General features: G+C 50.2%; 1 protein-coding gene and 1 non-coding gene across 2 annotated transcripts; one reads left to right on the top strand and one right to left on the bottom strand.

The window, feature by feature from the left end:
- Nucleotides 1–3,560: 3,560 nt before the first annotated feature.
- On the top strand, nt 3,561–12,162 carry klf3 (Kruppel like factor 3 (basic)). Its single transcript, XM_056280023.1, has 5 exons — nt 3,561–3,808; nt 4,328–4,970; nt 6,577–6,730; nt 8,887–9,053; nt 9,612–12,162. Exons 1-5 carry the CDS (start codon nt 3,767–3,769, stop codon nt 9,791–9,793), a joined length of 1,188 nt encoding a protein of 395 aa, XP_056135998.1. The 5' UTR covers nt 3,561–3,766; the 3' UTR covers nt 9,794–12,162.
- An 886-nt stretch (nt 12,163–13,048) lies between these two features.
- On the bottom strand, nt 13,049–13,120 carry trnap-agg (transfer RNA proline (anticodon AGG)). The gene has a single exon. It is a non-coding gene; the product is annotated as a tRNA-Pro (tRNA).
- Between the last annotated feature and the right edge of the window lie 43 nt (nt 13,121–13,163).

Raw genomic sequence — 13,163 nt, forward strand, 5'->3', positions numbered from 1 at the left:
CAATTGTGAGCCTTTCCATTGACATCCTTCACACATGACATTGAACTTGAAAACTGTCCTTTCCCGATTCCCCATTCAGGATTTTTAAAATCGATTAAAAATCGTTAAAAAAATAATCGCGATACTCTAGTGAATTGGTTTTCCCTCCACCCCCCTGACGCATGTTTGTACTTCTATTTGTGTGAGGACCCCTCGCCGACTACATTCATTCCCTAACCCTTACCCTAACCTTAACCTTAACCTTAGCCTAATTCTAACCTTAAACTAATCCTAACTTTAACCTGATCCTAATTCTAACCTTAACCTAATCCTCATCCTAACTTTAAACCTAATCCCAATTCTAATTCTAACCTAATCCTCATCCTAATTTTAACCTAATCCTAATTCTAACCTTAACATAATCCTAATTCTAACCTTAACCTAATCCTAATTCTAACCTTAACCCTAATCCTAATCCTAACTTTAAACTAATCTTAATTCTAATTTTAACTTAATCCTAATTTTAATTTTTACCTAATCCTAATTCTAATTTTAACCTAATCCCAATTCTAATTCTAACCTAATCCTAATTCTAACCTTAACCTAATCCTAATCCTAATCCTAACTTTAAACTAATCCTAATTCTAATTTTAACTTAATCCTAATTCAAATTTTAGCCTAATCCTAATTCTAACCTTAACCCTAAACCCAAATCCTAGCCCTAAATCAGACCCTTAAAGATGTGAGGACTGGCCAAAAGGTCCTCACTTTGCCACACACACACACACACACACACACACACACACACACACACACACACACACACACACACACACACACACACACACAGAGTCCACATCTGAAAGGCTGTCGGTTTATTTGGAGTCAAGCTGAGGATGAGAGCTCAGTCTTCATAATCACATGCTGACCTGACAACCACTTCTTTCCTGTTTATCAGTCTCGATCCGTCCATCCGTGTGTGTGTGTGTGTGTGTGTGTGCGTGTGTGTGTGTGTGTTGTTTGTGAATGTGTGTGTGTGAGGATTGGGTGTGACTGACTGTCTGTGTTCTTGCTCATTTGTTAATAATTAAAGGCTACTTGTCTCCAGACTGTGGACTTTAACCATCACACACACACACGCACACACACGCACGCACGCGCACACACACACGCACACAGATGGCGGTAATGCTTAGTAGATACTCTGGCGGTTTACATTGTCGTAATGCCTCAGCGAACATGGACACACAGGCGCACTCGGTGATGCGCTTGCTTGTGGACAAACACGGCCATTACAGACACACCTGGGTAACCAGAGCCGCGGTACCGGAGCCGCCTTTTAAAACCTCCCACATCCTCCGTGCAAACACACTGTAATCAACTGCGGCTCAGGGGCTTTTCATCATGCTGTTCTGCTCTGTGTGTGTGCGTGTGTGCGTGCGCGCGCGCGCGTGCTTGTGTGTGTGGCAAAATTTTGACAGACTGGGCGTCCGGGGTAGCGTAGCGGTCTATTGCGTTGCCTACCAACACGGGGATCACCGGTTCGAATCCCCGTGTTACCTCCGGATGCGGGTACGTGTCCCGGTCGCTGCAGTAGTAGCGCCCCCCTCTGGTCGGGGCGCCTGTTCGGCAGAGGTGTAAAAACCAGGTCCAGAAAGTAAAGGTCTAAGCCGTGTATTTGCTCCGCTCGCGTACTACACCAGCAGGTTCTAGCCACCGCCGCTTTGCGCGCGTGGTTTTTTTTTTCTTCCGTACCCGTTTTCCGGGAACTCTGCCTCTGATTGGCTAGTACTCGTTGAGAGAGAGCGTTCGCCTGGATTCCGGGAAGACCCGCCCCTAACTCTATCTCTGATTGGCTAACCCTATCCTTAACCAACCTAATCGACGGAGGCAACGAGTACTAGCCAATCAGAGGCAGAGTTCCCGGAAAACGGGTACGGAAAAAAATCAACGCCCACTGCTCAACTAGCTAGGCGGAACTAGCTAACGATATCAGCCGGTTTAGTAACGTGGTTGGAGCAAATACACGGTTTGGACATTTACTTTCTGGACCTGGTTTTTTACAACTCTGCTGTTCGGGGAATGGGGGGGAGGGGGAACTGGAGGGGAATAGCGTGAGCCTCCCACGCGCTACGTCCCCCCCGGCGAAACTCCTCACCGTCGGGTGAAAAGAAGCGGCTGGCGACTCCACGTGGTAGTCTGCAGCCCTCCGCGGACCGGCAGAGGGGAGGGGGAGGGGGAGGGGAGGGGGTGGAGCGGAGACCGGGACGGCTCGTGGAAGGGTGGGGTAATTGGCCAAGTACAACTGGGAGAAGAATCGGCAATGTGGAGCCAGAATCATCCTACGGTCCTTGCCGCAGGTCGAGTTCCGAGAGGTCGCAAAACGCCGCGCCGTAAAGCGGGCCAGCACGCCGCCCTCCCGGCCGCGATATTATGAACCCTACATAGCCCTCGCCAAAATCCCGTACCCTGTCCCAAATCTCGCGAACGGACGCCGGATTTCCGCTGCGTTGCTAAGGAAACAATCAACTATCAACTCGGTGCGAAGCAAAGCTAACGTTAGCTACCTTCAATTTTGTAATTTTGTATTTTTCGCAATTTTGGACAGCTGGCTGCTTTTGTAATTTTGGACTGCTGGCTGTCAACAACAGAACGGAGGTAAGTAACGTTAGTTGTCTGAAAATGAACATATATCTAATAAATAGACTTTCTCACATTTAAGAAAGCTGATCAGTAAGTTGTTACCTGTGTATAAATGTAAAAGTCATATTATTACAATATAGGAGCTCGTTTTGTTTGTAGTCATGATAAGGGGTGAAGTATCCTATGCTCAAACGTGGAGCAAGCAAAGATTGAGTTAAAAACGTTAATGTTGATTGTGGATAACTTAGACAGGTTAAATTGTGGGTGTACAGCGTTTCCTTGATGAGCGCTAACCCCATAACAACATATTTTCGCGTTGCTACGGTGGGGCACACGTGACAAAGCCAGAAACGGGATTTTGGCGAGGCCTATGTAGGGTTCATAATATCGCCTCCCGGCCAGTTTTATAGGACTGTCAGTCAAAGGGGCTGCGTGGGTTGTCTCCAGATACAAACTGACAGTGAGAGAGAGGAGAGAGGAGGGGGGGGGAGGGGGTTGTTCTCGAGCCGGGGTCTGTAGAGAGGAGGAGGTGACGCGTAAATGTGGACAGCTTCTGTCTGTACACACACACACACACACACATACAGACACACACACACACAGACACACACAGACAGGCACGCGCATACACCTCAGCCACCTATACTTAAATGTGAAGCCTCCTCTCACTTGCCCCTCTACTTTAGCTGATTTATTTGTCTCTTGTGTCTCCGGCACATCACCTTCTTCTGTCAGGGACGTCGTCCTGTCATCTTCGTGTCAACACGTCCTCTATTATAAGTCTATTTTGGTGTGTGTGCGTGTCTGTGTGCGCGCGTGTGTGTCTGTTCCTGCGGTTTGTTTATGGTGCAATAAAAATCAGTAAGCAGTTTTGCAAACTTTTTTTCTTCTTCCTTGCAATATTCAGTCCCACCCGCCCCCCACACCCCACCCCCCACCGTAAAAGACATCTGACATAGTTTGCAATCGGAAGGGGAAAAATGCGGACTATTTTATCGCCGGCCATCGCCGACGGAGGCCCGGATGAAAGAAGTTCAGCCGGCTCCGCCATCGCGCGTGTGTTTAGACGCGATTATGAGCGTCACGAGCGTGTCAACTGACGGCCGGTCGTCTGTTCCTCTGCAGGAGCCGGGCCCATGCAGCCATGCTGATGTATGATTACCCAATGAAGACAGAAATGGAGACGGTACGTGTCCTTTACGGGGTGTGTGTGTGTGTGTGTGTGTGTGTGTGTGTGTGCCGGCCAGTGTGTGGGCGTGTTTGCTCACACGCACAAGCTCACGCTCGCATGCACATAAACACCATACCCACACTATGCATGCACAAAACACACGCACACACACACGCACACGTATCACACTGCTGGTACGTGTCTAGACAGACTGGTTCCCACATTCCACTTCTTCCTGGACAAACAGGCTGTTGTAACAGTGGACATTTGCATACAATTGACATAAACGCCGCCAGCTAGCGCACTAATGGACACACACACACACACACGTGCACACGTACACACGTGCACACATGCACACATACACACATGCAGCACTCTGAGTAACAACAGGTAGCTGCACCTAAATTGAACTTTCATTTTTTTTTGCAGCCTACTTAGATTGTTTGGCTCGTTATGACTGTTATTCAAACTCTTCCTTCGTTCCGCTCTCATCTCTCTCTCTCTCTCTCTCTCTCTCTCTCTCTCTCTTAGTCACTCTACCCATCACTGGTGAAAACCCCAGAGGCTTACGGAGTGATCTTCTCTCATCTGGCCAGCACGACCCACCTCTACCACCCTGGACACACTCACGCCTTCGCCCAGTCTCAGACGCACTCGCACTCCCACTCCCACTCCCACACCCCCAGCACCCTCTCCCACACCCAGCTGGAGCCCGTGGACCTGTCGCTCAGCAAGCGCTCCTCTTCCTCCTCCTCCTCCCCCTCCTCTTCCTCCTCCACTCCTTCCTCCTCCTCCCCTCCGTGCTCCTCCGCCTCCTACCCCGCGTCCCCGCGCAGCTCTCCCCCTTCCCCCTACAGCTCGGGGAGCCGCACGTCGCCCAGCTGCTCCCCAGCCCAAGCCCAGCGGCGCTCCTCCCCCTCTCTCAACCTCCCGCCCCATTCCGCACTCTCCTATCCCACTGTGCTGGCTCCTCTGATTAGTCCGGGCTCTGGGGTCCTCCCAGGGTCGGGGGTCATGCTGTCTCCGGTCATGCTGCAGCCCCTTCCTGTCCTCTACCCGTCCCCCCTCCACTTGCACCAGCCGATCATGGTCAGCCCTGCCGTTTCCAATGACGACGTTCACCATCATCACCATCATCACCACCCGCGGCACGGAGTGAGGGAACACAAGTCAGGTGAGACTGCCCGTTCTCCCTGGCTCCGTGTGTGTGTGTGTGTGTGTGTGTGTGTGTGTGTGTGTGTGTGTGTGTGTGTGTGTGTGTGTGTGTGTGTGTGTGTGTGTGTGTGTGTCATTCTCTCTCTCTCTCTCTCGCTTTCTGTCTCTCTCTCTCTCTGTCTCTCTCTCTCGCTCTGTCTCTCTGTCTCTGTGTGTGTGTGTGTGTGTGTGTGTGTGTGTCATTCTCTCTCTCTCTCTGTCTCTCTCTCTCTCTCTGTCTCTCTCTCTGTCTCTCTCTCTCTCTCTGTCTCTCTCTCTGTCTCTCTCTCTGTCTCTCTCTCTCTCTCTCTCTGTCTCTCTCTCTCGCTCTCTGTCTCTCTCTGTGTGTGTGTGTGTGTGTGTGTGTGTGTGTGTGTGTGTGTCATTCTCTCTCTCTCTCTGTCTCTCTCTCTGTCTCTCTCTCTCTCTCTCTCTCTCTCTCTCGCTCTCTGTCTCTCTCTCTGTCTCTCTGTCTCTCTCTCTCTCTCTCTCTCTCTCTCTCTCTCTCTCTCTGTCTCTCTGTCTCTCTCTCTCTCTCTCTCTCTCTCTCTCTCTCTGAGTTTGTAAAGTTGTTGTCACATGATTGACGGAAAGAGGACATAAAGGCATGATCACTTGAAGGATCAGATGAGTCCGTGATGGGAAAGCATCGCTTGTACTGCCGATCGCACTGAGGACCAACACCGCCGTCCAGTTTTCCTTAACCGCAGACACGCTTTGTCTTCACGTTCAGCTCATGGTCGACGTGATCCGGCCCGAAGATGGCAGCGCTTCCTTTCTGGCCCCATTGTAAATTTGTGATCACAACTTTTTGTCGTTGTTGTTGTTGGATTTCCCCCTCTTTTTCTCCCCAGTTGTATCCGGCCAATTACCCCCACTCTTCCGGACCGTCCCGGTCGCTGCTCCACCCCCCTCTGCCCATCCGGGGAGGCCTGCAGACTACCACATGCCTCCTCCGAGGCATGTGGAGTCGCCGGCCGCTTCCTCTCACCTGACAGTGAGGAGTTTCGCCAGGCGGGTGTAGCACTTGGGAGGCTCATGCTACTCCTCCCCCCCCGAACAGGCGCCCCGACCGACCAGAGGAGGCGCTAGTGCAGTGACCGGGACACATACCCACATCCGGCTTCCCGCCTGCAGACACAGCCAGTTGGGTCTGTAGCGGGAGGTAATAGTGGGATTCGAACCGGTGATCCCCGTGTTGGTAGGCAACAGAACAGACCGCTACGCTACCCGGACGCCTGTGATCACAACCCAGAAGTCGAGAATGCGGTGAAGGGTCAAGCCCACAGAGAGGAGAGGAAAGCCTTCTCCGACCATGGATTTATGGGGGGGGGAGGGGCATCTTTGAGCCAGATAATGTCAACAGTGGGCTGAACGTGACGGCAAGGCCTGTCTCCGGTCCCGGCAATCGGCAGCGCACGCGACCCTTTCCCCATTGAGAGGATCCGAGGCTCGAAAGCTCGCGCAGGATTTTGGAACAAGTTCCCGTGTGAAGATCGGTCGGGTCCGTGGGAACGATAGTAAAGGGGTGTGTTTTATTTGCATAAATGCTAATTCATATCTGTGGCGATGACGTTTTGTTTCAGCTCCCTGTGCAAAGCCCCCGGAGCTCCACGGCGAGGCCCACGACCTGAACAAGCCTGTCAAAACGGAGCCGCGCTCGGAGCACGCCCACGACTCCTACGGCAGCCGCGAGATGACGTCACCGTCGGTCATCAGCATAGCGCACGCCTACGGCGAGTGAGTAGTGCGCACACGATGCAACGCGTGACCACGCACGCACGCACGCACGCACGCACACAGGGGGAGGGGGGGAAAGCAGGGGGACGTCACACGCTCGTTACCCTTAGGATGGTTCTCCCTCGAGACTTACCTCGATTTTCCATCCGCCAATGAATTGTGTGTGTGTGTGTGTGGGGGGGGGGGTAACGTCGTGGTGTTTTTCGTGCCCAAATTCTTCCGCAAGTGTGAACACGGACTCGGTGCGAGACGTAAACAGAGGCTGCGGGGCCAGTCCCTGGCGGGGCAGGCCGAGTGACAAGTTGCGTGTGTTCCGCTTCCACCGCAAGGCGCCAAAAAATGCTTGAAATGAGGACGGACCGGCGAAGCGGCGCCCGCTCCTGCCCAACCGGAGTCGGTCAAATGGGCACGTTTTCTTCCTGGAAGTCCGAAACGCCGCGCAAACGAGACGCGTCGTGATACTCCTGTCGTTCGCGTGACTTGCCTTTCTCTCGTTATCTCAGCCATTATCTTACACCCCCCTCCCCCTCCCCACATCATCCTTTTCGTTTGTTGACAGACATTACGACATCGCAACGGCCTTCTTAATAACCCGCCGCCTCTCCCTCGCCCTCCTCTCGGCCCCCCTCTTCCTCCCCCTACTCCTCTCCCCGCGCCGTTCCTCTTCCCCGTTTCCTCTCCGTTCCGCTCTTCCTGTTTTCTTTAAACACTCATTGTCCTCATTCGTGACTCGCTTCCCCCTCACGATGGCCCTTCGCTCCCCCTCCTCCTCCTCCTCCTCCTCCTCCTCCTGCTTGCCCCAGTCTTTCTCCCTCCTTTTCCAAGTAATGCTCTTTCCTGGAAGGTATAATTGAGGGTATCGGGGCTGATGGAATGTTGCCAGTAGGTTTTTGTGCGCGCGCGTGTGTGCGCGTGTGTTGGGGGGGGGCGGCAGGGGATGTAAACGCGTTTAATCCGTCGGCACCCACTGGCGGTGTCAAGGTGACTGCCGTTGGGAACCGTCTCATACGCTTGTCAGGCCCGGTATGACTGGGTGCTGAAAAGGAAGTGGGCGTGTCCGGAGCTGTCAGCGCCGCGCCGCGCCGCGCCGCGCCGCTCAGAACATGCTGCCACATGCGCCGTGTCGACGTGTGTGTGTGCGCGCGCTATATGGGTCAGGCTCGGCAACTGTACATGATGACTGGTTGGCCTAAAGTGTGTGTGATGGGGGGGTGTGTGGGTGGGGGGGGGGATTTTCGGCGCATTCCTTTCCGCAAGAAATGGATTCACGTTTCAGTACCTGATACCGGCTTTCAACAAACGCTTAAGACAGACACACACACACACGTACACGCACGAATACACAACCAGTTTTTGTTTAGCCACAATAAAGCCCGGGGCTGTCTTAATTATCCCGTTTATTCTGTCGTCCTCCCTCCTTTTCCGAAGTAGAATACACGTTTTTGTTGTGTATTTCCGTTGTATAGCTTTATTTATCGCATAGACAACCATTTATTACACACACAGACACACGCCTCCCTGTTACATAATCGAGGGTGCCGATGCGTAGGAATAGATGTCATTAACTACTCGTAAATACAAAGTACTGTGTGAGTTTGTGTATTTATTCGCCTTGGCAGGGAGCTGTACAGTGAATTGAGTGCAGTGCAGTCCATCAAGTGAACGTGTTACTAATGGATTTCTTTTTTTTTTTTGTTAATGTTTCGGGACTGTATTGGCACACTGACCGACGTCAAATTCCTGGTCTGAGCTCAGCGAATGAAAAAAAAAGAAGAAAAAAAAAGCTGCACAAAGGGAGGACATGGCAGATTGGGCGAGGCAGGAAGTGTTTTCATGTTAAAGTTCCTTTTACTGCCACACAGCTGGCCCAGTAGATTTCCTTTCAGTTGGGGGGTGGGGGGTGGGGTGAAAATGGCATTGTGTAACTCCGATTTCCGCAGAGAATAACAGCAGGTAAATAAACCAGTGAGCTGCGTTCGTTTCGAGTCCCGAGAGGTTCGACTTGCGCGCCACCATCGCCCCCTGCTGGTCAAGTGTGGCACATGACGAGATGATATCACTTAAATAGTAGTTATAAACCTCTAATGACTCTTAACCTCCCTCCCTCTCTCTCTCTCTCTCTCTCTCTCTCTCTCTCCCCATCTTTCTCCCTTCAGGGGCAACAACCCATCGGTAATCGTTCACTCAGGCACTAAGCATCCTCTCCCCATCGAATCTCCGGATTCGCTGAAGAAGAGACGAATCCACCGCTGCGATTTCGGGGGCTGCAATAAAGTGTACACCAAAAGCTCCCACCTGAAAGCGCACCGCAGGACACACACAGGTGAGAGGTTCGATCCCCAGTAGGGCCAGTTACCTGAAAGTCAAGTACCGAACCATGTGCCACAGAGGGCCGTGTGTGCTGTAGGTCAGTGTTCAACCCAGCCCAACACTACACTGTCTGATTTCACTAGCTAACACAACTTTAGCCAGACAGGCGAGGACTTGCCATTGAAAGCCGCTGGTGTAGTGTTGGGGTTGTACGAAAAACCACGGCATACGCGTACATATGGCCCTCCACGACGCATGATTGACAAGGCTCGGCGTTTTCGTTTTTTACTGATTTTTCGCCGAAAAATTCCCAGATTTTTTCAAAGGGCTTACACTGATTTTCACCCGGATTTTACGTTTCCGCGGATCCAAAAGTTGTTCCTGTTCGTGTGAGGTTGTGTAACAGTGGCCCCTTGTGGCGAAATTTGGAATACCGGATGGCTTTGAAAAATAAAAACCGAAAACGCTGAGCCTTGATGATTGATTACCCCTAGTGTGCCCTAGTGGCCCTCAGTTGGTGCGAGAGCTCGTTTTTATGACCTTCTTTATGTCCCCTCTTGGCTATGCGCAGGTGAAAAACCCTACAAGTGCATGTGGGAAGGCTGCACATGGAAGTTCGCCCGCTCAGACGAATTGACGAGACACTTCCGCAAGCACACGGGTGTCAAACCGTTCCAGTGTCCCGACTGTGAACGCAGCTTCTCCCGTTCCGACCACTTGGCTCTGCACAAGAAGCGCCACCTTCTCGTGTGAACCACTCGCACACAGGACTGTGAACGCCTCTGAGAGCGAGCAGCGCAGCCTGGTAGCAGCTTAACGCCATCGACATAATCGGACTCGTGCCGCTACCGGTTGTAGGGGTTTAAGATCTGGCCTCGACCGTGAGGCTCGGATGGGGGTGGAGAATGTTCCTCAGGGTGCAAGTTAAGACCCTATCACCTTATACGCCTAACTGGGAGCTGGAGTCCACTCGTCTAATCACCAAGCCACCCCTCTATCCACTCATCCATTAAAACTTTGTGCTTTCTTCCTTCTGTTCAAATAGTTGCGACCCCCCCCCCCCTCCCCTCCTTACTCCTCAGAAGCTTTAACATCAGTTCACCCTACCGTTATGATAGGAATGGAGGCCTCAAACGTGACCTCGAGCCAGTTTTAAGGAAGGGGCGGCAGCATCTCAGCTGGACTGAGAACAGCAGTCTGTTCAGCCAAGAGGAAACACCGACCGATACACACAGCCATGCTCGAGCTTTACTTTCGTAAATAAGCGCTCTTTCTTTTTCTCTTTCCTTGCAGGCTAACGCACGCAAGGTTTCGCAATTTCTATAAAAAAGGATCGTGTACTTTAAACGAACAGAAAAATAAAGAAGAGAAAACACACACACACACACACACGCAGCCTCTTGTGCACACTCACACACAAAACTATCTCCCGCACACACAATCGCAGTCTCTCGCACAAATATTCTCTCTGCTTCACACACACACACACACACAACTCTTAACACTTTCAACCACTTGCAAGGCCAATATAATGTGAAAGCTGTTTTCCCCCACAGGGGAAGTCTTCAGAATGTACTTGTCATATCGTACCTACTGTGTCATATAAAATCCACCTTGCTCTCATCAGTACCGCTTCTGCTCTAGCTAGCTAGCTCATCCTCATGTACAGCCTCACACGTAGCCAGGCAAGGCCTTATCTACTATATAGCCATATATTTATGTACTATAGCCACTTAGCCATATAGCACCACACACCTCATCTGCCTCTACAAGCTTGTACCATGAAGTGACTTAACAGACAGCTAGCTATTACTCGCTTTCTCATTCTCTCGGTCCCTCTTACACACACACACACACACTTTATTATGAATACTCATTTACACAAAAGATGCACAAGAAAATATGCACTTACTGAAAGCAGCTAAGGCCTGTGTGGTTTTGGTATTTGGGTCAAAAGAGGACTATTGGTCTCATCCATTCTCAAAGTGAAGTGTTCTTCTCTTTGTACTTAGAAATGTGAACGATTTACTTGCTTAAACGGGCATTATTGTACAGCGAGGAAAGACACCGGTTGCTTGGTTTAAGGGTAGAAGCAATGAAATGTATGCCATAAAAAAAAATTTTTTTTCTTGTATCAAGCGTATGTATCTGTGATATGAACTTTTGGTTTGTGCTGTGACACAGTGATATTCTGTGCTTTTTTTTTGTTTTTTTTGACACTTTTTATACGGGGCAAAAGAAAAAAAAATTGTACTAATTGCAAAAGCGGAGAGAGTTGCTCGTGATTTTCGTCGTCAGGAACAGGTTAAGGGTTTTTGTTTTTTTTGTTTTTTTTTCCGAGATGCTGTTGCACGCATCCAATTGTCGAATGAAAATTGTCACCTAATTAAGCAATCAATATTTAAAATTGTTGTGTTGATTATGTACTCTAAAGGCCTTCACGTAGTGGACACCTTCTGAGGAGGGCATACTTTATTGTGCTTCCGTGCTAGCGGTTAACGATCAAGCAAGCAAGAGAATGTGGCACTCATTTTGGAACAAATGGTTTTTATATATATATATATATGTGTATATATATATATACTTCTGATGGGCAAAATAATTTTGTACATAGCGTCTTTGTACATGTCCGCAGGAAAATGTGCACTTTATATCGTAAAGAAAAGCCTTCCCAAAGCCAAAAAAAAAATGAATTAGTTACATCGACTTTACTCTATTGACAATTCCATCGATTTGATTTTGATTATTAAACATCCGTGTGCTCACTTGTTTCACTTACTTCTCACATGATGCCAAGAAAGGGAGTGGACCTTTGCTTATTTCTTTTCCTCCACCGCCCCCCCTCTCTCTCGCTCTTGCTCTTGCCCTTTCTCTCTCTCTCCCTTTCTCCCCCTCCCCCTCCCTCTCGCTCATTTGCTCTCTCTTGCTCCCTCTTCCTCTCCCTTTCTCCCCCTCCCTCTGCCTCTCGCTCATTTTCTCTCTCTTGCTCCCTCTTCCTCTCTCTCTCCCTCTCCTTTGCCCTCTCTCTCCCTCTCCCCCTCCCTCTCGCTCATCTGCTCTCTCTCTCGCTCTCTCTCCCTCTCCCTTTCTCCCCCTCCCTCTCCCTCTCGCTCATTTGCTCTCTCTTGCTCCCTCTTCCTCTCTCTCTCCCTCTCCCTTGCTCCCCCTCCCTCTCCCTCATTTGCTCTCTCTTGCTCTCTCTTGCTCCCTCTCCCTCTCTCTCTCCCTCTCCCTTGCCCTCTCTCTCTCCCCCTCCATCTTGCCCTTTCTCTCTCTCCCTCTCGCTCATTTGCTCTCTCTTCCTCTCTCTCTCCCTCTCCCTTGCCCTCTCTCTCCCCCTCCCTCTCGCTCATTTGCTCTCTCTCTTGCTCCCTCTCCCTCTCTCTCTCCCCCCTCCCTCGCCCTCTCGCACCCTCCCTCTCTCCCCCCCTCCCACTCTCGCTCATACACACATTGAAAACACACACACACACACACACACACACACACACACACACACACACACACTGAATGTAGCGACTCAACTGATCTATATCTTGTAGATATTCTTTGGGGGTCTTGCTTGTATATGTTTTTGTATCGCCGCAAATTCTGTAAGTTGTAATATATTTTATATAATTGATTATTAGACTGAAAGGGCAAGTAAAGGTTTTTATTAAGCATGATTTTGATACTCTTATAACAATGGATATTATACATTTCTATAAAGTTGTGGTTATATGGAACCTTATCTCTTTTAATCTAGAGTTGGCAATTCAAAGGGAACGTTTTAAACTGTGAACATATACTGTACTGGTCTATTAACAGTTTTGCATATTATTTTGACAAAAAAAATATATACATACCCGTAAATAAAGTTATTGATAATATCTGCGACACGTTGCAGTGAGTCTCTGGTGTGTGTGTGTGTGGGGGGGGGGGGTGGAGAGAAGCTGTGTAGTCACATAACGGGAACACACCGAGCACAGACGCAGCGGGCAGACGTCACAGACAGGAGAAAAAAATCGAGGGCTCGTCCGGGATTTGAACCCGGGACCTCTCGCACCCTAAGCGAGAATCATACCCCTAGACCAACGAGCCGCCGGTACCGGTGGGATACAAAAACGGTTAAATAGAACATAAA

The sequence above is a fragment of the Lampris incognitus genome, chromosome 5 (assembly GCF_029633865.1).
Source record: "Lampris incognitus isolate fLamInc1 chromosome 5, fLamInc1.hap2, whole genome shotgun sequence".
NCBI lineage: Eukaryota > Metazoa > Chordata > Actinopteri > Lampriformes > Lampridae > Lampris > Lampris incognitus.

Bases quoted from the DNA above. Each gene is read 5' to 3' on its own strand.
- klf3 (XM_056280023.1), top strand. From the start codon at position 3,767: ATGCTGATGTATGATTACCCAATGAAGACAGAAATGGAGACG. The intron at 4,971-6,576 runs GTGAGACTGCCC...GTTTTGTTTCAG, and splicing joins AGTGAGGGAACACAAGTCAG to CTCCCTGTGCAAAGCCCCCG. The intron at 6,731-8,886 runs GTGAGTAGTGCG...TTCTCCCTTCAG, and splicing joins ATAGCGCACGCCTACGGCGA to GGGCAACAACCCATCGGTAA.